This window comes from Oncorhynchus kisutch, linkage group LG8 (assembly GCF_002021735.2).
Source record: "Oncorhynchus kisutch isolate 150728-3 linkage group LG8, Okis_V2, whole genome shotgun sequence".
NCBI classification, from domain to species: domain Eukaryota; kingdom Metazoa; phylum Chordata; class Actinopteri; order Salmoniformes; family Salmonidae; genus Oncorhynchus; species Oncorhynchus kisutch.
In genome coordinates, this window is record NC_034181.2 from 67,314,415 (window position 1) to 67,339,739 (window position 25,325).

Here is a 25,325-nt window from a genome sequence, read left to right on the forward strand (position 1 = left end):
TAAATTTGGATTCTTTTTCTTAGGCAGAATACCCAGAGTCATAAAAACAGACAGGGAGAAGGAGAAAGAAACGTTTGTAATGTTGTAGAACGTCTTAGTGAGAATGTTAATGTATACTGTGTGCTTCCAAAACAATTACACTTTCCCTATAGTCAGAATGAACCCCCTTGTCACGACGGTGACTGTAAACAGAGAGAGTTGTTAAACACACGCCACAGCTGCAGAGGGGCCGGGCCATGACGTCAGACAGGCAACAGAACTGTGATGCTCCATTTCCTAAACCCCCGGGGGCCTCAAGCTCAGACGTACACCACAGGCCAGGGGGAAGCAGAGGGGTACAACCAAAACAGCCACAGCCACTTCATTTCACTGTCTGCCTGTCACTCTCAGACCGCTCTGCTGTTCCATGTCGGCCTCCATTGAAGGAGGAGAAAGAGGAGAGGTGGAGAAAGGGAAGAGGAGGAAGAGCGAGGCGAGAGGTGAGGACTGACCCGTGTGCCGTACAGAGCCTTTAAAGCCCACTCCATCCAGCCTCCCTGGAGCCTTTCATGTCTGCCAGTGGAAGCTTCCTGGACTAAACACAGTCCTGTGCACTCATTGAGAGCATTATTGTTATAGAAAGATGAAAGACTCCTTTCCCAAAGAAAACGAGGCTTTATTATGTTCTTCCTTCAGTACTATTATTATGTATTCCTCTTTCTTCTCTGAGATTCTTTTAAACTCTTCCAAGGCACTGGGGTCCACATGCTGGTACCACTTTATATCTGGACCCGTTTCAAGTTGATGCTTTAAGGAAAATGTGCGTTCGAAGGGTCCAAAAACGGGTCCAGACACAGAAGGCCGGGCTGAGAAAAAAACACATGAAAGCTCAAAGAGAATGAGTAAAGAGAGATGGACTCAACATTGATTAAAGCAGACACATTACTACCTCTCACAAACACAGCATACAACATGTAGCTGCAGACACAGGGACACTTTGGAATCATTTACATGTGTCTAACAGACAAACAGATATTAGCTGTATTAGCGAGAAGATGCCCACGTTTTCATACTTCATTTCCTGAGCAACTGAACCATGTCAGATCTCATCCTAAACACCAATCGTCTTCAGACAGAGCCAGGACCACCACCCTCTATCACTTCATCAACATTGAACCTGGGCCCGGGCCCGGCCCCTGACCCATCAGCCACCAAGAAACAGGACCAGTCTGCATCTGTGTCAAAGTGGGCCAAGTGGTACCTCACTGGCAGCCACCCAGCTATGCACCTGTCCACACAACTCCCCCCTCTAATCACATTTGAGCCACTGGCCTTGCTTTTTTCCCTGGGAATTGTTTGGGTGTTAAAAAATATCCACCGCAAATCCACCCACTGAGGTCACCTCCATCTCACGCATGGATTTAGCCATGATGTCATAAGACTGGATGGGGGGATTGTTTCCTGTAAGAAGCACTGTTTTTTTATTCGGGGGGAGCGGGGGTGGTGAGGGGGGTTCTTAATCTGCCCAAAACCCCACAAGACGTTCATAACACAAAGCGTTGCCTTGACTTAATTACGCATATATTACACATGAACTCTAATGATTTACAACTGCATAAATCAGCACAGAACAGGCATTTTGTCATCTGTAGGCTGTTCCAGAGCAGGCATACAGTGCAGTGCTACTGGCTCTGCTTCAGTTTGAGATGTTAGAGTATCTCTAACTGCTGAATCTCTAACGACAGACACGTTTCCTCCTCTTCCAACTCCCCCCTGACCATATTTCCCTAACACTTTGCATGTGTGTATGAAGCAGAAAGGTGCTTTAGGGTTATTTATAAAGCACTCATTCTGTGTGACTGAGTCAACATACACTTCCTCTAGTGCTGCTTCCGCCAGACATACGTACATGTAGCTATAGGTAATCCTGGCTGAGCCACTCCTGGCCTGGCTGACTGATTGAGCTGACATAGGAGATACACACACACACACACACACACGTACACACACGTACACACACGTACACACACGTACACACACACACACACACACACACACACACACACACACACACACACACACACACACACACACACACACACACACACACACACGTACACAGAGAGACAGACCGACATACAGAGACAAACACAGACACACAGAGAGACAGACACAGAGAGACAGGCAGACAGACACCCTGCTCTCCCCAGAGTTAACATGGATCTCCAGTCCACAGACATGCCTCATGTGATCTTTTTCAGTACACCCCTACACTTCTGTGAGTTCATTCAACATAGACTGGAACACAGACCCTCTCTCTCTCCCATCCAAATATGATCTGAGCCACATTCCCTACGAACCACAAAATAACACTCCACCCAACTCCCTTTCATCAACTCTGCCCTTTGTCATCCAAATCCTCCCGGACATCCAACCTCCGTCCCCCAAACAACTGTTCATAAAGTTATTTAGTGATAGGACACTGCTCTAGCGCCATAGCGACATCACATCGAATTCCTTCCTTGTCTCTTTGTTTGTTCTCAGTCATCAAACACGACTCTGGAACCAATGAATTGTATTAATATAAAGGGTGTCACGACAACGGCAATGTGTACTACACAAACACAGCGATCCAATACGCATGAATAAAGCTGCTGGATGGAAGGAGGCTATCTCTGAGCCACGACATTAAGACTGAGCCTCTCTATCCAGTTCAGCCTAGTACAGTAGGTCAGTGTTCTTGCCAGTGTCCTCTAGTCTTTCACTGGTCCAATGCACAACCAGGCACCCAAGAAGGACCAATCCAAACAAAGCGCCCTGACATGGCTCTGACTTCCACACTCTGATGAAACCCTCCACTGCGTTAGGGGGGTAACTGACCTACAACTGGGTCTGCAGATACAGCCTATAACGTGAGTTTCACCTGTTGACACTCCCTTAGACCAGAGGGTATACTACAAAGCAGGATCAATGAGTTAGCCAGCTAACTTTGATAAACAACTAGGAATAACTATTGATTTTCTGGTTCATTAAGAAGGCTAAACTTAGATATGTGTTTCTGGTTGTTGAGTCAATTAGACCATACTCATTTCAAGCTTATCTTTAAAAAATTAAAAAATAAAAAGACAAGTTACCTGACTAACTCATTGATCCTGCTTTGTAATATACCCCACTGGCCACTCTGGTGTGGTTTAGAGTTAAACGACCTCCAACTAACACACTCTATTAACCTAATCATTAGTGATTGTTGACAGAGCACCGTGCCAAGCCTGCCAGGAAGCAGTCTAAAACCAAGGCCTGCATTAATGTGGTGCACTCACGCAGCCAGGCCCTACATAAATAATTTACTACAGGCCGAAATGTGAGTAATGACTTTAATGTGTGCATTCATTTCTGCTTCATGTTTTTTTAAACTCTGTTTCTCTCCTTTAGATGAAAGCAGCCGGGACCTCTGGAGTTGTTGGCCTTCTCCTTTATCTCCACCTCTCATGTCATTGGTAAATCTGAGCAACCCAAAGACGGATAAACACACCAAGGCAAGGGGAGGGGGGGGGTGAGGATCTCTGTTCAGGATCATCCCAGTCAAACGAGGGGCATCTATCTAATCAGCCATCTGATGAGCTCATCTCCATAGGGTCTTCAGACCGGGGTCAGAGCAGAGCGGCAGAGCCTGGCACACTGCCCCCTGGTGGTCTGACTCTGCTGACCTGATAGGACGGGCAGGGTGTTGAGATAATGGGCATCATGCCAACCCAGAGATAGACGGGAGCTGGTCTGTTGCCAGGAGGCAGAGGTAGACAGAAAGACAGTCCTGTTCTGTTTAGTACTATAAATATTCTAGAATTGATTTTAGAAAATGAAATGAACCATGTCAACCCACATTCCATGACCATAGAAAGTCTTGTCAGCTATGTCACAATGACCATACTCTTAAAATCCTTCTTGAATTAAAAAAGAGAGAAATTCAAATAAATGCTTAATAAAAAAAAAGTGATACAAGAATGTCGAGGTACAGGACATGACAAATGTTGTCTGGTAAGTCATCTGATGCTGTGAAACAGCCAGACAACAAGGATATCCAGATCACTTGAGACGATACAACTGTGCCTACATGAAAGGGCCACATCAAACAATGATTGTTTGGCTGTATTTGCAGAAGGCTTTGCTGACGCGTTTCATCCAAAGGCACGTCTACTCACAAGAGCTGCCCTCTGCCAGGTCCTGACCTGCCCTGGTTCAAAGAGAACCCAAAATGAGCTCTGCTTCCTGCACCATCCTGCTCCGCCTGCAGATGGCTGTCTAGTCAAAATACATGTAGCTGCATCGATGAAAGGGAGCTGTAGTCTCTCTGAGTTCAGCTAAACACACACACATACACACACAAACACACACACACAAAGGAGATAACCTCTGTGTGTCATTCACCCGACCACTGTGAGGCAAAATCCTGGGTCTTAGTCTCAGAGCCCGGAGCAGAGCAGACTTCCTTTCTTCTAGTCCCTGTTTCCCTGCTAAGTGAAAGTCTCTCAGAAACAAGGGTGTCTGAGTGATCTGTCAAAAGCAAATTACAATCTTTTTTGTCATTCACAGCCAGGGTTCTCGCTAGCAAAAGTCCCTGAAGGGAGTTGATTCTCTCCCCCACCTCCTCCCTCTCCCGCCACTTTCTTTCTTTCCCTCCTCCAGACTAGCATCACCACAGCCAAGGAGGAAGTGTCACATCAAGCCGTTGTGCCAGTGACAAGGGCGCGTAAAAAAAGCCTGGCTATTTACACACACACCAGCAATGGCCTCCCAGCTACACATGAATATCCTACAAGATACAGCTTTTCCCCACGAGCCACAGAGCTGCCGCCGCGGCGCGTCTCTCTCCTCTGTCCTCCTGTCAGACGGACCCTTAACGCAGGTGCCCGTACAGCTGCCCGTCAGCAACCCTGCTCCGCAGAATGCTGTCCATCCAATGATAGCCCGTTATGTCTTCACTCAGAGCGATGCTCAGTTTACAAAGTGATACATCTAGCTATGACCACAGTCAGCCCACTGTATCATGAAGTAAGCCTTACAAGACTTAAGACTGATACAGTCAACCTCTGATCATCTGCAAGGACCTTGTGTTTGTGTGCATTGTACTCGATTCATAATCTACATTTACTATAAATATCAGAAGCAATAAATAATGTGTTTGAATTGGGACAAGTGGACTCCAGCGCACATATACACTATATCAGGGTTCCCCAATATACAACATGCTTTGAAATGAGGATGATTTAGTCAAATGTTATATCTGCTTGGGCCAGAAGAGGACTGTCCACCCCTCAGAGCCTGGTTCCTCTCTAGGTTCCTTCCTAGGAAAAGATTTCTACATCTGCATTGCTTGGTGTTTGGGGTTTTAGGCTGGGTCCGTCCCCCTGACCAACGGCTGAGTCTAGTTTATGATCCCTGGACTACATCATGTCTGTGCCACATTACTCACTTTATTTGTATTTTACTATGTACACATACTGTTCAGAGGGAAATGGTGCTTATCAGGCTGACAAAGTTGGTGACACACCTACATATGTAGGATCTTCCTTTGAGCCAGAATAATACAATAATAATCCTGCAGCAAGAGGAAATGTGAATTATTATGTGGATAAAAATGTATGGAACCGTTTTGTAGGGGTTGATACATTTTTCGTTGGGAATTACAAACTTCAGACTTTTTAAACATGTCTTTAAACACGATAAGTTTGCATTTCCTGCTCTGCAGGAAAATTCACAAAAGAGTAATCAAATTAAGATCCTACATCTGTACAGTAGCTCCTGTCCCCTAAAAGGAGTATGTACGTCAAATGAACTGCAAAAGTGGGTTAAGGAAAAAGTGTGTATATGAGATGAGATTGGGGTATAAACATGTGAATGTTTGCAATCAGCAGCTGGCTGGCTCTCCCTGATGGCCTCCACATCCTGGTATATACTGCAGGGGAACAACCTAAATGCACAGAGGATGTGCTCCCATAAATATTATGATTGCAATATAAATCTTACATATACACTCATCAGCCGCTCATTAAAAACACACCGCTCTTCAAATCTAAACTCCTCAACCATTTTTAGGTGAGGATGAAAAAAGTAAAAATAGTTTGAAATAAATAAATAAATAAAAGAGAATTCCCAGTAGGGGACATAATGATATGAAGCATTGTGTTCATTTTGTTTATCAAGCAGCTCTTCAGGCCTCTGGTGAAGCCTGGGTGCTTACACAAGCAAAAGCCTTTCAGCAGCATCTGCATCCAGCTGCATTTCTGCATTACAGGTACACTGCAGGCTCCTCACCCGGCATGTCACAGCACAGCTGCCCCCGGCAACCCTGCTCTGCTCCAGGTGCGCCTGTGCCCTCGACACTCCTAAACTCCACCACCGCTGTCTGCCGCCCACACCAGCCTGCAGGTCCCTGCAGATAGCCCCTGTACACACACGCACACGCACACACACACACACACACACACACACACACACACACACACACACACACACACACACACACAAACACACACACACACACACACACACACACACACACACACACACACACACACACACACACACACACACACACACACACACACACACACACACACCTCCTACCAGCCAGTATATAACCTCTAAACACCTATAACCAGTTGCAGGACAAGCTATGGCAGCTCATATCCCCTCCATCTCCTCGCCCTCGCCTCCCACCAGGCCCATACAACACCTTCTAAAAGCCTCCAGACCAGCCCTCCATCACCGCCTACTCAACCTCCATCCCCACACACCACCCATACCACAGGCTCTCTCTCTTTACCTTTCCCTGCAACCAGAGGAAATAAGAGAAAAACAGCCCCCTTTTCCCTGTTAAAGTCTTGGCTCTGTCTTGGGATCAGAGACTAACTCCTCCAACATCCAGGCCTCGTCTTCTCCACACAGAGTGACAGAAGAAGAAGAAGCTGCATTAGCTCCTCTACTTATTCCACTCAGGATTGTACTGCTTTGATTCTACTGTTATGAGTCACATAGTGCACCTGCGCCCATGTGTTAAGCAGAGACAAATAAAAGCCCTGCGTCCATTTACACAACAAAGAGATGTACCCCGCAAGGCAACCAATCTTTCTCTGCCTCCCTCCCTGTCTCCTGGCACCCCCCCCATATCCCCTTCACCTACTTCAGGAGGGGAGAGGCAGTGTGCATTTCCCACTCCGCTGCTTTCTTGACAAACTAGTGTTCAAACACAAATTCAGAGACAAAACACATCTCTCTCTTTTATGTCCTGTGTCTTGTTCCATATTTGATTTCAGAGTAACAGCGGTGGAGCTCGCGATTATCACAACTCCCAAAAGCAAATCCAGTCTCTGAGCCACCCTCATCAAAGCCCCCTTCTTGTTCTCTGGGGAAGAAGCCTTCAGCACAAAAGTAAAGAGGGATCTCTGCTAAAACCAGTTGCTTTTTTTTTTTTTAAGTGTCGGCCGGTACCAGTGGCTGGGAAGTTAAGGCTTAATCGCCCGCTTTGAAAATCCACCAGGATTTTCACAATGAACATCTGACTTAGTGATTTATGCATATTAATGAGGCCCGGCCCAGGCGGAGGCAAGCTGAGCTCCACACTTCCTCTGCATTCTAATGTCTTCTGCTCCACCGGGATTATTACCCATGGAAATGTCTCTGATTCTGCACTATTAATCTCTGTCTGTCCTCCTGTTTGGCTACATAATGACTAATTAAACATCAAAAGAGCAGCGCCTGGGATCCACTCTGACAGCTCTGCTCCCCGCGCCCCGCATAGCCCCGCGTCCCAGGAGAGGAGCTGAGGAGACCACGCTGTGACAGGACAGACCCCAAAATCAATCACCCCAATGTACACACACTCTCTAGTACACACACACACACACACACAAAAACAGCAATGCAGGGCTACGGGCTCCCTTACACATCAACCAGGTACCAACGGTGCCACTGCAGAGGACGTCTTTGAAGAGTCAAGGAAAGCAAGTAAAACAGCTCTCTTTGTCAACAGCTCTCTTTGTGTGTGTGTGTGTGTGTGTGTTTGTTTGTGTGTGTTTGGTTAAGCTCACTGAGAGATCTATTTATATATGAGAGGCATGGCAGGCAGATGAAATGATCTTCCACTCACAGATGAAGGCAGACCAGGAGGGACCTTGCGAACTTTCTTTGTTTGTAGAGGATCTGTGGAAAGATAAAACAGGATTGAGGCAATAGAAAGGGCCTTTGTGGGATGTAAACAACACAACAGCTTATTCACACACTGGCATAAAGTAGGGAACGACGAGGATGCCTTCCCTGGCCTAGCATTCTTTTCTTGCACACAATCAAGTCAAATCAAAAAGAATTTGTCACAAGTTGTGCGTGTTGGTATAAAGAAGATTTTTATTGAAATCACCAGGATAATCATTATTAGCGTTAAAATAGGTGTATAATGGCTAAGCAAAAGTCATTAATCCATTGAAAACACAGGGACTCCTGCAGGCTTGTTCACGGAGTCAGTGAAAACAGATCAATGGTGTCTTACAAATGTCACATCCAGTAAAACAAGTGCTCTGGCTTTGTCTTTGCTACATCGTTTGGTCAGCCTGAGGTTTAGAATTGTGTCAGCACATACTGCTCTAAACACTATACTAGACTAAAATGCCATTTTCAGGGACTGGATAACTTGCCCTGCTCTGTATCTCTATAGGTATGGGTTAATTGGCACTGACCAATGGGAGTAGGTTCCGGTAGGGGGCGTCTTCTGGGGTTGGCCCCTGTGAAGGGAGGGTAGAAGGGAGGGGCCGTTTTCCCCGATGTGGTCACAGGCCCAGGACTCACCAAACCAATGTCCGGCCGCAGATTGGCCTGGAGGAGACAACAGAGAAACAACAGATAAGTGGAGAACAGCAGATGTGTAACTAGTGTGTGTGTGTGTGTGTGTGTGTGTGTGTGTGTGTGTGTGTGTGTGTGTGTGTGTGTGTGTGTGTGTGTGTGTGTGTGTGTGTGTGTGTGTGTGTGTGTGTGTGTGTGTGTGTGTGTGTGTGTGTGTGTGTGTGAGAGAGAGAGATGAGAGAGGGGGTACTCATTCAATCAGGGGGTGATCTCATGCACTGTCAAATATTATCAGAGACACTTGGCCATGAATCAGCCATTCCCCTAATGATCTATTAAATACCATGAATCAATCCCTTGAACAGCTTTATAGAGATGTGCTCCAGTGGGAATAAGGGGCCACTGTGTGTTATGCTACCATAATTCACTAACAACCTGACCTCAGACAAAATACATTTCTCTTTAACGGTAAAGAGCACCTCAATTAATGCATGTCCACTTAGCAGTAAAATAGTTCTTATTCAAAATGTCATAGATATGTGTTAATGAATGCTTCCTGTGGAGCTGACAAAAGGTATAATGTTCGTATGAAAACATTCAGATTTGTTTTTACTGTTCTATAATGCTGGTAAATGGTGCTGTGTTATGGAGCATCAGCATAAGAAATCTAATCACAAGATACAAATTTCAGTTACTATTTTTTTATACACACAGTCATTTGTGTACTCCTGTGTGCTCCACCGTTAGCAGCTCCACTGAACTCCAAGGAGAAATCCATCCAATCAGTCTGACCTAGTGATTTCCCTCTCCTCCAGCCTGCAGTGGAACGGTATTGATCAGCAGCGATCACGGCCTGAGGGCATCTTCAGACACAACCAGGGACATGCCCTGACTTGCAGGAGCAGCTCTTTGAATGGAGGGGGCACAGGGAGGTGCAGGGGGGTGAGAGGAGGCGCAGGGGTGGGGGGTGAGAGGAGGGCAGCTCAAGGCTCATTAAACCATCTGTCTGATCCCAGGATCTGTGGGCTCCCCCGAAGACCACACTGGCTTAACTGGACAAAATGTCTGTCCCAGAGACCTGGGAGTCACCAGGCCACCAGCCTGCTGGACCTGTGTCTGATCTCAGGCACACGTATCCAATTAGTGGAGGAGAGCCAAGATGACACAGAGCTGTCCCAAAACCTGCCTCTGATCTGACAGGCCCAGATTAGTGGGCTGGAGTCCTCAGCACCCTCCTCTCCTGTTTACTGTGTCATGTGACTGAGCTGAGGCATCCTCTGGAAGGTTCCAGCAGCCTCCAGGCTCCGCCAGTATCCACTCCACTCCAGTGAGCACTGTGCCCCTAGCAAACAGGCCAATTAACGGCCTGGACCAATTCGTCTGATTTGCTGCGGACCGTAAGTGGAGAAGGAGGGACGGTGGAGGTGAGTGAGGATACCTCAGAGGAGAGAGCTGCTCTGGAGACTGGAGCCCTCGTGTGCTTCCAGGAAACACTACAGTAGACTGAGAGGGCTGGGGATTGACATGGAAACCAATGGTGTTAAACTAACATAGGTCAGAGGGATGGCTTTGACCTTGGTCAATGGCCCCAAAAATGTTCATCATCATTATTATTATCTGGATTCCCTGGGTATTTCACCTACGATAAATACAAAATATCCCCCAAAATCCTAAAATCAAAACCCCTCATAACAACATCAAAATGAGGTGGTATTCTAAAAACTCTATAGATTCTGATTTTAACAGATTGGAATGAAGGCCATCAAGTCCTGTGAAAATCAAGTCTGCCACTGCTTTACAACAGTAGAAATGAGGGGAGAAGCAGGCTCTGCAAACTGACAACCTGTCACAGAGGCTAATGCATTGACATTGACATGACACAACAGACCAGACCAGACTCACTTCTGCTGCCTTTGTTCAATGATATTGAATCCTCCCAGAAATATTAGCTGGTGTTTCTTTTATAGAAACTACTGCATGGAACAAAAACCATACGAGATCCACAAGAGGTCAAATTAAATACCAATTACCATGTAATCTACAGTACACATAGTAAAGCATAGGAAACTCAAGCAAGGCCCGGGTTTATTGGTTGTTGATTACATAGATCTTCAAATCATCAGAATCCTATTTAAAGATGACAGAAAATGTTGTTATGCTTTCATGAAACTAAACCCATAATCTTTGATTTTCTGGAGAGAAAAAAAGAGAGACAATTGAGACGAAGAAGAAAACAGACAGAGAATTGAGTGAAATTGAGTTTAACAGCCAAGGCTTGTTCTGTAGTCAATGTGTGACTGTCTAAGGAGAAGGAGAAAATGTCCTCCCCTAGTACTCCAATAACACACTTGCATCAAACGTTGCAGTCAATCATGTTGCTAAAGCCCAATACCCGACACAAGGCTTTATTATGTCAAGAATTTCCTGAATCACAGGGCTTTCTGCCCAAGCCTCTTCACATCTCAATGATCATCTTCCACAGTGAAATGTCACGCAGATTTGAGGCGATAATGGGAGTCGTCTGTCAACTGCATCCTGTCACTTTAATCAGGGTAATCCGTCTCGCAGGAGGCACACAGGAGCTACCTGCTGAACACAGCGCTGCTGGCGCCACGGCAACACAGCTACCCGCCAACCCCTCTCTCCCTCTTTCTCCCAACCCCTCTCCACCCCCTTCCTCCCACTCTCTCTCCCCCGTTCTCCCCCCACACCCCAGCCCTGTTCATTACCTCATCCCACTGGGGACATAGGCCCAACTCAACATGGGCACACACAGAACAGTATGCCCGCACACTCAGGGAGTGAGAGAGGGGGATGATATGCTGAAGGCCTTCAATTAAATCTGATTTCCTGCTATTATGATGAAAGCTGAATAACACCTTACCATGTGGATACATTGGGCTCTTTTTTCTTTTACTGGTGTGCAGATAACAACTGTCCGAAAAGATGAAGCCAGAAGGTTTAGAACACGGGTTGATTATGGTGAGACCGACATGTTCGGTGTAAAAAAGGAACAGTGGAATAAGGGGCCACAGCTGGCTACAACACTCTGAATATCTAACCCAATAAGACATGGGGAGTTCTTCATCACGTTCAAATGATGCAATAATCCGATGCTGAGCGAGGCAATTTGCTTAGACTTGACGACAAGCCCACAACTGACGGTCTGTTTGGCAGATATCTGGCGCTATTACGGGAGTCTCCAAAAACCAACCTCTTGATAGATTGTTTGTGTGTTTCGAATTTCCAGTCTTGGTCCTCCGAGAAGAGAATACAATGTTACCTTTTATTAGGTTAGTGTGGATGGATTATGAAATCTCCAGGATATGGGGGTTGTGAACATTCAGGCTGCTCATTAAAAGATAAATAATGCCTGATAATCTTTGCACCTGAGATGCTTTGCTCATGTGTGATTCGGCTGGGCAAGATTCAGCGGTGGAGCCCTGTCGATAATCACTAGAAGGGTTACACAATATTAATAACGTCTTTTCCAGCCAGCATTCTTCCTACATTCTCTAAAGAATGAAATTACTTTTTTGGTCTTCCTGTTTTTTTTTCTGGGACCAGACAAACTGAATCTCTGCCAGCCTCAGATCTCAGCAGCTGCAGGCCTGCATCAATTCCCCAGTTCCCACACAAAATGTCTGAACTGGCATTCCATCTCCAAAAGCTCTTTTATGAATGAGTAAACGAGCTTTCAACTCACATCAGCTATATTTTCACTCTGTCTGACTGGAAGCACAGACCTCTGTATGACCACATAGTTGTTAGTAGTAATGTGTACAGTGTGTACAGTGAGGGAATAGAGAGGTGAAGGGTACTACTCTGGCACATGATTAGCTTGGGGTTAAATGAGTGGTGAGTCAATGAGGTCAGAGGCTCCCTTGATCTTTGGGTTAAGCCCAAAGAGGTGGGCTTAATCTTTTAAAGACATCTTTCAGACGTAGCCCTAAACCTAATCTTAAAGTCCAGACTCACAAACCCCTAATCCCAATATCATTGACCATAATGTGGAATATAAATGCTGAGTACTGGGAACAGTGGAGGGTGGAGCAGACCTTGACGGAAGCCATTTTCTGTGGAACTTCTCTTACTGGTCTCACAGCCAGGGCAGAGGGAAAAGAAATACAGAGATACTCGAGATAGAGTGGGAAGAGACTGAAAAACAGTGAGTGAGAGCGAAAGAGGAGAACAGAGAGAAGAATGAACGAGGGAGAGAAAGAGGAGAGAGAGAATATGAGAGCTCTCCCACTGACATCAGACCGAGAGAGAGAGAGAGAGAGGGAGAGAGAGAGAGAGAGAAAGAGAGAGAGAGAGCTGTGGCTTGTGCACACAATCAGGCCTTTGTGTTGAACATCTGTGTGGCTGTGAGAGGGGATCTGGGCTGAGCTTGGCTGTGCTCACTGACCCTGGCTTAATGGAGGTGTTGAAAGTGGTGTTTCTCTGTGGTTTTGGGCTGCCCCTGCTAGACCCTGCTAGACTACACAGGGCACGGAGAAACTCCTCAGCCCAGGCAGCTCCACTGTAATCACTCACTCATTATCTCTAAGCCTCCACACCTCAGAATATTCTCGTGAGCTTTCTTGTTTGCATTATAAACCATCTCCGGTGCAAACATTCCTTTTCACTCTAATTATACTACCAACAAAGGCATTTTATCTGATGAGATGGACACGCCAATTAGTTTTAACAATGTATTGAGAATGCCCAAACAAAGAGAAGTTAACCAGCAGAGTTCACCACTATATTTACATTATAGTCATTTAGCAGATGTTCTTATCCAGAGCGACTTACAGTAGTGAGTGCATACATTTTATTACTTTTTAGCAGTAAATAACGGATATCAAACTTACCTGGCAGCCAGACACGCCAGGCTCTCTCCCATAGGCTGGAAATTGAGCCCTCTCTGCTGATTTACCTGTGGAGGCACAGAGAAAACTATTTTTAGACAAAAACCATTGACACCACATTATGGTCTAGAAATCATGTTTCTTATTCATTGTGTCTTGAAATAACAAGGTAATATCCTAATTCACTTTCACACTTGTACAGGTCACATATTAGGCCACATAAACCACATATCATAATGCAGATCTGTACAAAATGTTATGTAGAATACGTATTTCTTAAGCTAGAAGAGATCCTAGACAGAGTTGCTCCACTTTTGGTGTGCAGCACTCCTCCTGAGAGAGATGCTTCCCGGCAGCCGTCAGGAAAACAAATAAAACACACGACGCACAACGCACATGAATCACGCTCCTCACAGTATACTAAACTCAGCACTTTTACCCCGGCGGAAAAAACAAGAGGTTCCTACAAGGAAATGATAAACAACTTTAACAACATCGTACATTATTTTTGTCAGACTTTCAAACATTGCAAGCACCAGACGCAGCCCTGGAACAACACTGGGTTTACTCTGGGGAAAAGGTAGATTTTCTAGTGAGTTTAAAACTTGCCTAGCCAGGAGATTCTGTAACGCTCTGACTGAACAGAACATCATACTGGCATGCCCAGGTGAACAGAGGCACATGTTGGAGGATTCACATCTCTGAGTATTGCTGCGGGGCACAGTCGTACTGCATCTGCACACAGTCTCCAGAGAGCTTGAGAGGAAGCTGCCGAAATCAGGTAAGGTGGTTTAACTGACAACGCTGCTTCCCTTTCAGTAGCAACACAACTCATTTGATATGATATAACATTTCGGATTTAGCTCTCTCACAAAGGAAGGAGCATTTAGTTGTGGGCTAACTACATACCCCGAGTCACCGCAGAGGGACAGAACATCTGTCTTGGCTGACTAAAAAGGTTATACCTGTTTTGTTTTTTTACATTTCCTGAGCTGCACCTCAGCCTCGGCGTGGTTTGGTCTCCATCAGTATCACTTAGTCCCCCTGTCTCTCCCCTGTGAGGAGATGCTCGTGCCCACAGTGAAATATTCATCCCCAGCATGTGTTTTGTCACACACTCTCTATCCACCGTGAATAATTGATGGCTGAGTGTTAACCCCAGCAAAGCAGGAAGTCATGCTCAGGAAAACTCTCTCTCCAGGTCTGGACCTACCTACCTACCTACCAACCAACCAACCAGGGAGAGAGGTAGCTAGCTAGCGGCCAGGCAGGCAGCTCCCCTGAACCTCTGGAGCACGACCCGGCCAAGCCAAGCGTTGTAACATGCCCAGGGACCTGAGCACAGTCAACAACGCTACAGTTCAGCCCAAACCGAGGGGAAAACATCCCTGAGGAACCCAACGGTAAACAGGCATTTAACTGTTTAGCGTGCCGCCACACATGATCACACAGCATTGGTAAACAAAGAGATGTTCTCATTCTCATGTCACTGCACTTACCAGCACAACACTGTGTTTACCACCGCTACATGTGTAGATACAGAGGATAATAACAATACTGAGATATAGATACATTTATTTTGAGGTGTATATATATGAGGTGTATAAGATGTGTGCTACTACACTGTATAGAAACCACCAGCATGTGTTTTATTTTTAGGGGGGAGGACATGCCAAAATACTATATTCTGTACATCAAAAAGAAAACCCCAAAACACATCTACGAATCTCTATTCAAATGCTAAATATTATATTACATTTTTTGAACTGTTTCAAATATAATGAGACAAAATATATTTTGGGGGTGAGGTTGTACATTCTCATAGGCAATAAATGCTTTCAGTGGACAATGTCGAAACCTTTCAGTGGATAATGTAGAAACCTTTCAGTGGATAATGTAGAAACCTTTCAGTGGATAATGTAGAAACCTTTCAGTGGATAATGTAGAAACCGTTCGGTGGATAATGTAGCAACCTTTCAGTGGATGATGTAGAAACCTTTCAGTGGATAATGTAGAAACCTTTCAGTGGATAATGTAGAAACGTTTCGGTGGATAATGTAGAAACCTTTCAGTGGATGATGTAGAAACCGTTCAGTGGATAATGTAGAAACCTTTCAGTGGATAATGTAGAAACCGTTCAGTGGATAACGTAGTAACCTTTCAGTGGATAATGTAGAAACCTTTCGGTGGATAATGTAGCAACCTTTCAGTGGATGATGTAGAAACCTTTCAGTGGATAATGTAGAAACCTTTCAGTGGATAATGTAGAAACCTTTCAGTGGATAATGTAGAAACCTTTCGGTGGATAATGTAGAAACCTTTCAGTGGATGATGTAGAAACCGTTCAGTGGATAATGTAGAAACCTTTCAGTGGATAATGTAGAAACCTTTCAGTGGATAATGTAGAAACCTTTCAGTGGATAATGTAGAAACCTTTCAGTGGATAATGTAGAAACCTTTCAGCAATGTTCCAGTTTGAAAAAAAAGAACAGGCGGATTCATAGGTGCTCAACACACACAAAGATTAGAAAACAATGTGGGCTCGCTCATAACATACAGTCATCTACATGATGAAAGCCTCCAAAAAGGAATATGGGGGAGAAAAAGTCTCTTAGAATGTCAAAAATCAACAATGTAAGACAGCCCAGCTATTGCAATTGCAATTTGTTTAAGTGTTACTGGCAAGTGTTTGTGCCAAGCAGGCTGCTGGCTGCGACGCTGATGTTTGAGGAACCGGTGCCAGCTAGCGCAGCTGTGAGGCCACTGCCCACCCCCATCGCCCACCCACTCAGAGGAGAAGGATGCAGTGGCGAGGGGAAGGGCCAAGTGGGAGCGTGGCTAGAGATGTACTTCAGGATCTGGTGTAGAGGTCACTGATTAACAAGGTTCTGGGCTCGGCTCACCTGCCTTGATGCCTGCCTGATGCGGATGCTCCTCTAACCCCGTTTTTAGCTAATCACATCCTCCATCTCTCCTTAGCACTGCTAGAGGAGTGACAGGCTAGAGGGGCTCTGTGATCAATAACCTGCCTGGCCCAGCACTCCCCTCTGTCTCCCCCTGCCTGTCCCCCTGGAAGCCACCAGCAGGCACTTCCCCTCCGTAATAGGACACATCATACATTATAGAAACGCTCTGACTGGGATGATTAATGGAGCCAAATCATCACACTTAAGAGCAGAGCGCATGTGGAGTGTGATGTGTGGGTCGAGGACACAGTACAAGACCTGGGAGAGAGACTCTCACATGCCAGTGGATGAGGGGAGGCAGAGAGCCAGGGCAGGATCACTGTGCTTTGATTGTAGAGGGCACTGCTGCTGCTACCGCTGAGACTGCTAACTCAGCCATTTAGAAACTTGGTTGAAGGAAACTTGGCTCAAGGAAAACCCAAGGAAGTTTTCTACAATACTTTAACAAAAGACGCCTAACAGAAAAGTGAAAGGTAGAATGGATAGCGTTCCATCACAGAGCACCGAAACTCTATGGCCTGGCTGTCTTGCCATGAAAGTTAATCCAGCAAAACATCAGAATGAATAGAAATGTACAGCTAATAGGTACTTTCAAGGGTATCACTCAACGTTTTTTAAACCACTAATCATGTGAAGTGATGGAGAAGTTGATCACAGGTCTGGTGGATGTGTGTTCAAGATGCTGAACCAGTGAAGAACAAGTTATAATAAATCAGGTGGAACAGATTGGCACTTAGGTTTTTCTTCTAGAGCCGAGCGAGCACCCAAATTAGCCTGACAAATACACCCTCATCACAACACAGCCCTCTCCTCTGTCTCTAGCAGACATAACTCAATCTGAGGAGAATAGGTCCCCGTAATAACCTATATTTACAGAGACAGAACATGACTCGAGCCATTAAATCTTAATTCTCCTTTACGAAGCACTGAAGTCTGAAACAAGACCTCATCCATCAAAGCCCACTAACGTTGTGTGCGAAAAGAGGAACGAAAACCATGAGAACAAGAGACCAATTTCACCAGAGGAGTCGCAGGCCTGACACTTTCCAGGGCATTAGCCATGCTGTTTATTATCTCCCCAAGCAGGCCTGTCCTATCACAGCCAGCCTGGCATTCACAACAGCAGCGCTAATATCATTATTACAAGATTTGTTCTGAGCAGGTGCAGTCGGTCTACAGAAAGCAATATTCTGTTTCCTTTTTTGATTCTTGTCTGTGACAGTCTGTATTTTGTATTTTTTTTAAATACATTTTTGTACTTCCTTAGACTACAGTGTGTGTTGATGGATGGGATGCGAGGAAGAAGCCCAGGCTGCCCAGGTGTCCATCAAGAACAGTGTTGACACCGGACGCAATCCCCCAGACACATGATGCAAAAACAACAAGAATAAACCGGCTTAATTACAGCCATCACTGCAGATGATCTAAATAGAAATGAAGTCCACTGGGACAGACACCTTGGATAATACTGTGTCTCCTAGCCAAATCAATAGCACTGATGACACCGGCTCAATACGAAAATCAATTTGAATGGAAAATGGCTTCATTTAATTCTGGCATACGACTAACACCGTCTGAATGTATACGTATCACAATATACATTTGGCATTTTGAATGGCCATTATGATTGCTTAAAATTTCAAACTGTTTTGACATTGAATGCAATCCAATAGATGTGTTGTGAATAATTATGTTGAACAGTAACCATCAATACCAAAAATAGATGCTATGCTAGTCTATGCTAATGTGCAGCAGTGGAGACATTGATTTGCCCTCCACCCTACAATTCAACCTTACTGAACTGAATGACTTCCTTAGATAGAGTATAATGAGTGAGTGAGGTATAAACAGCATCTGCAACATGAAATATTGAAATGAAATTGGGATGCAGCTCAGAGACCTCAGAATGAAGGCGTTGTGAGGAGTCATTCAGAGTATGACTCCCTATTGATTGGAGCATGGAGGTGCTGTGCAGTGCGCCTTGTTTTGATACTCTGGGAGGTAGTGATCTAAGCATCTCTAGGGATCAATTCAAAACCCCAGCCACAAAAATAGCAAATTAGTGAGCTCTGCTCTGCTCCCTCCGCTATACAGCATCTCCGATGCATTACTACAGAGGGCCTCGGTAGGAAGGAACGGACCAAATAAAACACGGAATAAAATCAAAGTTATAGGTTGTGTACACAGATTGGCAGATGTTATCACAGGTGCAGTGAAATGCTTATGTTTCTAGCTCCAACAGTGCAGTAACACCTAGCAACAAAACAGTACACAATCAAAAAGTAAAATATCAGTTACATAAATATAAATATATACTGAGTGTACAAAACATTAGGCTATATCAGAACATAAATATAAATATATATACACTGAGTGTACAAAACATTAGGCTATATCAGAACATAAATATAAACATATATACACTGAGTGTACAAAACATTAGGCTATATCAGAACATAAATATAAACATATATACACTGAGTGTACAAAACATTAGGCTATATCAGAACATAAATATAAACATATATACACTGAGTGTACAAAACATTAGGAACACCTTCCTAATATTGAGTTGCAGCCCACCCTTTGCCCTCAGAACCACCTCAATTCGTTGGGGCATGGACTCTACAAGCTGTCAAAAGCATTCCACAGGAATGCAGGCCTGTGTTGACCATAATGCCTCCCACACTTGTGTCAAGTTGACTGGATGTCCTTTGGGTGGTAAGACCATTCTTGATACACGCGGGAAACTGTGTAGCTTGAAAAACCCAGCAGTGTTACAGTTCCAGACACACTCAAACTAGTGAGCCTGGCACCGACTACCATACCCTGTTCAAAGGCACTTACATCTTTTGTCTTGCCTATTCACCCACTGAATGGCACACATACACAATCCATGTCTCAATTGTCTCAAGGCGTAAAAATCCTTCTTTACCCTGTGTCCTCCCCTTCATCTACACTGAATTAAAGTGGATTTAACAAATTAAATCAATAAGGGACCATAGCTTTCACCTGGAATCACCTGGTCAGTCTATGTCATTGAAGTGTAGCTTGAAAATGGCATCGGACCGAGGCTCTGCATCTGTCCTCGTGCTCCTAGACCTTAGTGCTGCTTTTGATACCATCGATCACCACATTCTTTTGGAGAGATTGGAAACCCAAATTGGTCTACACGGACATGTTCTGGCCTGGTTTAGATCTTATCTGTCGGAAAGATATCAGTTTGTCTCTGTGAATGGTTTGTCCTCTGACAAATCAACTGTAAATTTCGGTGTTCCTCAAGGTTCCGTTTTAGGACCACTATTGTTTTCACTATATATTTTACCTCTTGGGGATGTTATTCGAAAACATAATGTAAACTTTCACTGCTATGCGGATGACACACAGCTGTACATTTCAATGAAACATGGTGAAGCCCCAAAATTGCCCTCGCTAGAAGCATGTGTTTCAGACATAAGGAAGTGGATGGCTGCAAACTTTCTACTATTAAACTCGGACAAAACAGAGATGCTTGTTCTAGGTCCCAAGAAACAAAGAGATCTTCTGTTGAATCTGACAATTAATCTTAATGGTTGTACAGTCGTCTCAAATAAAACTGTGAAGGACCTCGGCGTTACTCTGGACCCTGATCTCTCTTTTGAAGAACATATCAAGACCATTTCGAGGACAGCTTTTTTCCATCTACGTAACATTGCAAAAATCAGAAACTTTCTGTCCAAAAATGATGCAGAAAAATTAATCCATGCTTTTGTCACTTCTAGGTTAGACTACTGCAATGCTCTATTTTCCGGCTACCCGGATAAAGCACTAAATAAACTTCAGTTAGTGCTAAATACGGCTGCTAGAATCCTGACTAGAACCAAAAAATTTGATCATATTACTCCAGTGCTAGCCTCTCTACACTGGCTTCCTGTCAAAGCAAGGGCTGATTTCAAGGTTTTACTGCTAACCTACAAAGCATTACATGGGCTTGCTCCTACCTATCTCTCTGATTTGGTCCTGCCGTACATACCTATACGTACGCTACGGTCACAAGACGCAGGCCTCCTAATTGTCCCTAGAATTTCTAAGCAAACAGCTGGAGGCAGGGCTTTCTCCTATAGAGCTCCATTTTTATGGAACGGTCTGCCTACCCATGTCAGAGACGCAAACTCGGTCTCAACCTTTAAGTCTTTACTGAAGACTCATCTCTTCAGTGGGTCATATGATTGAGTGTAGTCTGGCCCAGGGGTGGGAAGGTGAACGGAAAGGCTCTGGAGCAACGAACCGCCCTTGCTGTCTCTGCCTGGCCGGTTCCCCTCTTTCCACTGGGATTCTCTGCCTCTAACCCTATTACAGGGGCTGAGTCACTGGCTTGCTGGGGCTCTCTCATGCCGTCCCTGGAGGGGGTGCGTCACCTGAGTGGGTTGATTCACTGTTGTGGTCATCCTGTCTGGGTTGGCGCCCCCCCCCCTTGGGTTGTGCCGTGGCGGAGATCTTTGTGGGCTATACTCAGCCTTGTCTCAGGATGGTAAGTTGGTGGTTGAAGATATCCCTCTAGTGGTGTGGGGGCTGTGCTTTGGCAAAGTGGGTGGGGTTATATCCTTCCTGTTTGGCCCTGTCCGGGGGTGTCCTCGGATGGGGCCACAGTGTCTCCTGACCCCTCCTGTCTCAGCCTCCAGTATTTATGCTGCAGTAGTTTATGTGTCGGGGGGCTGGGGTCAGTTTGTTATATCTGGAGTACTTCTCCTGTCCTATTCGGTGTCCTGTGTGAATCTAAGTGTGCGTTCTCTAATTCTCTCCTTCTCTCTTTCTTTCTCTCTCTCGGAGGACCTGAGCCCTAGGACCATGCCCCAGGACTACCTGACATGATGACTCCTTGCTGTCCCCAGTCCACCTGGCCATGCTGCTGTTCCAGTTTCAACTGACCTGAGCCCTAGGACCATGCCCCAGGACTACCTGACATGATGACTCCTTGCTGTCCCCAGTCTACCTGGCCATGCTGCTGCTCCAGTTTCAACTTCCACCTGACTGTGCTGCTGCTCTAGTTTCAACTGTTCTGCCTTATTATTATTCGACCATGCTGGTCATTTATGAACATTGAACATCTTGACCATGTTCTGTTATAATCTCCACCCGGCACAGCCAGAAGAGGACTGGCCACCCCACATAGCCTGGTTCCTCTCTAGGTTTCTTCCTAGGTATTGGCCTTTCTAGGGAGTTTTTCCTAGCCACCGTGCTTCTACACCTGCATTGCTTGCTGTTTGGGGTTTTAGGCTGGGTTTCTGTACAGCACTTTGAGATATCAGCTGATGTACGAAGGGCTATATAAATAAATTTGATTTGATTTGATTTGATTGAAGGAGCAGGTTGTCCACTCAGTGTATATACACTACATGACCAAAAGTATGTGGACACCTGCTCGTCAAACATCTCATTCCAAAATCATGGGCATTAATATGATGTTGGAACATTTCTGCAGGGACTTGCTTCCATTCTGCCACAAGAGCATTAGTGAGGTCGGGCACTGATGTTGGGCGATTAGGCTCGCAGTTGGCGTTCCAATTCATCCCAAAGGTGTTCGATGGGGTTGAGGTCAGGGCTCTGTGCAGGCCTGTCAAGTTCATACACATCAATCTCGACAAACCATTTCTGTATGGACCTTGCTTTGTGCACAGGGGCATTGTCATGCTGAAACAGGAAAGGGCCTTCCCCAAACTGTTGCCACAAAGTTGGAAGAACAGAATCGTCTAGAATATCATTGTTTGCTGTAGCGTTGCCTGAACCATGAAAAACAGCCCCAGACCATTATTCCTCCTCCACCAAACTTTACAGTTGGCACTATGCATCTGGCAGGTAGAGTTATCCTGGCATCCAGTAAACCCATGCGTTCGTCGGACTGCCAGATACTAAAGCGTGATTCATCACTCCAGAGAATGCATTTCCACTGCTCCAGATTCCAATGGCGGGGAGGTTTACACCATTCCAGCAGACGCTTAGCATTCTGCATGGTAATCTTCGGCTTGTGTGCGCCTGCTCTGCAATGGAAAACCAGTTCATGAAGCTCCCCATGAACAGTTATTGTACTGATGTTGCTTCCAGAGGCAGTTTGGAACTCGGTAGTGAGTGTTGCAACTGAGGACAGACGAGTTCTACTCACTACACGCTTCAGCACTCAGCAGTCCCGTTCTGTGAGCTTGTGTGGCCTATCACTTTAGCCGTTGTTGCTCCTAGACATTTCCACTTCAAAATAACAGCACTTACAGTTGACTGGGGCAACTCAGGGAAGAATTTGTGTGACGGTGTCACGTTGAAAGTCACTGAGCATATATAGTGTATGTATATAAATGGTGCGTATAGACAGTATGGACAGTATATGAATAGAGAAGGTGTGTACAGCAGTAGTTATATAGGATGAGCCATGACTAGAATACAGTATATACATATGAAGTGGGTAAAACAGTGTGTAAACATGAGGAGATAGAGGGTAATGCTAAAGCCAAATGAACAGATCATACATCTGTTCCCCCCTCTTTCTTTCCAGTGTGTGCTGTGCCTGTGAAGTAGCCTAACCCATGCTCCTGTCCCTGCGTTAGGAGTGCTAGCCAAGAACCTCATCGCAATCCATTATCGCTGTCAAGTTAATGTTCCATGTTGAGCCATGTGGCAGGGCTAACACACGCAATAAAGGAAATTCCTTCAACTTGTTACAATCAGCACTTTCAGCTGTCCAAACAAGCAAACATAAACAGCTTTATTGTGTTTGCTGCATTTTCTGTTGATATTCATGACAAAAACAGGAAAGCCGACAGGAAAAGAGAGAGACAGAGGGGGTGTAGAAGAGGTGGACTCGGGGACCTACAGTGGGAAAGTAAAACATAGGAAATTGATTTTAGACCACGTACTACAGAGCAGCTCCATTTCCACCCTGATATTCTACACTAACCCTGTAGTGGAAAGTTCTGGTCTCTCTGGAAACCTTGACATGAAGCCCTGCAATAGGCTCAGTAGCTCCCAAACACAATCCACTGGCAGGCGTGACATTACAGCCGAGAACAAAGCAGCACACCCACTCACTGGTTTCACTCACTCACTCACTCCCTTTTAGAACGGAGCCGTTTGTTTCCTTCCCTCAACTGTTTGTGTACATCCATCCTGTTGCAGGCTTTTGATGTTTCCGCCAGCTTGTGTTTGACAGTAAATAAAAGCTGTGCTGTGAGCTGGGCTGGGGTTGTGGAGAGGTCAGCAGGGGTTGTGGAGAGGTCAGCTGGGGTTGTGGAGAGGTCAGCAGGGTGATAAGGGTAGTACATCAGCACCTCCTCCCTCTCTGATGTAGCAGTCAGTGCCCACTGCCCAGCCAGCCCAGTCCACATACCAGCAAGGCAGAGGCCCACACTGGGCGCACAACAAAGCTCTGGGGAAACAACTCTCTCTTCCCACCCTGAGCTCAGCATCAATTTCTGTTAATTACAGCCTTGTCAGCAGCAGCATTATTCAAACAGCCAGCGCAAATGTTAATGAGTTCTTTTGCATATTTATTTTTTCCTTTGTTGAAATGTCATTGATTATTACGTTCTACAATGATGAATGCCTTCGCTGATGCGCTCTGATATGTAATTAGTCATTAGGTGGAATGAATAGATCAATTAAAAGAGATGGACCGGGATTAAGAATAATCAGAATCAAACGAGGAGGAATCTAAGTAGAGCAAAATGAAACAGACTTGTTAAGGTGAGTCATGCTCGACAAAATGAAAAGGCTCTCTTTTAATAGCAAAGACAAGCTTCCTCCATCTGTCTCAAGTTCAGGATGGGAGGAGCATGAGATATAAATATTCAGCTGGATCAAAGACGACGTTCATCATAACACACAGCTTTCAGCCTTGAAGTATGCCATTCAAAATGAAGTACTACTGCCCCTCTGACTACCTAGAGACAGAAGGGATTTGATTCCCCTGGTGGTCTGTCTCTGCGTATAAGAGGCAGATTTCCTGATTGTATTTATCCCAAATACCCCCTACCCCCACCACACAGGATAATCAGACGAGAAGCTTGGTCTATTTGATTTTTCCGCGTTGGTAAAAAGAGAAAAGGGGAGGGGGGAAATGTTTTCGTTTGGCCTTTCCCATTTTTGGAGCCTCACTGTCCTCCAGCCAGTGCTTGCTATTCACAGGATGGAAAGAAAATGCATTACTGCAGACCAGATGGGAACATTCCACATGACCAAACCAATCAATCACCTTGGTGGGACGCAGGTGCGACACAGCCGTGCTGCAATACACCATTTCACAGTCTATCGGGCACAAACACATGGCCACCAATCAATGGCACCCGCGAGAAGGGGGGCACGTCCCCAGCCCTACTGGTTCATGGCTGATGACTTCATAATCACGCATCCATTCTCTCAGCGCAGGAGGGCCATGAGCTACCTAACAAACTCTCCCACCACGTGGTTCACACTGACGCTGTGATGGAGGCCACCACAGTAGGGTCACTAACACACACGTAGTCACACCCCTATCAGACATGTATGTGAGACGGCCATGTTCAGGCAACAGGAGCGTCGAGGGAAAAACAAGAATACATTTAATAAGCCATGGAAAAGGAGGGGAGAGAATTCTTGCATGTCCCTGGATGGATATTATAGTACAGTCAGTGTGCCACATCAAAGTGTGTGTGTGTTGGCGGCTGGTATTAGATGCCAGGCAACTGTTAAACAA

At 45.4% G+C, this 25,325-nt stretch overlaps 1 protein-coding gene across 9 annotated transcripts in view; it reads right to left on the reverse strand.

Annotated features, from left to right (window-relative positions):
* The window catches only part of LOC109895378 (transcription factor 12), a 94,617-nt gene that overhangs the window by 24,046 nt on the left and 45,246 nt on the right, over positions 1–25,325 (reverse strand). For 8 of the 9 annotated variants that reach the window (XM_031830942.1, XM_031830943.1, XM_031830941.1 and 5 more), the window contains 3 exons: positions 13,665–13,729; positions 8,709–8,844; positions 8,126–8,178 (listed from right to left, as the gene is read on the reverse strand). In XM_031830942.1, the coding sequence (XP_031686802.1) occupies positions 8,126–8,178; positions 8,709–8,844; positions 13,665–13,729 (254 nt within the window). Of the gene's footprint in view, positions 1–6,291; positions 6,412–8,125; positions 8,179–8,708; positions 8,845–13,664; positions 13,730–25,325 lie in introns of those variants that run through there. The other variant, XM_031830952.1, reaches the window with a different exon arrangement.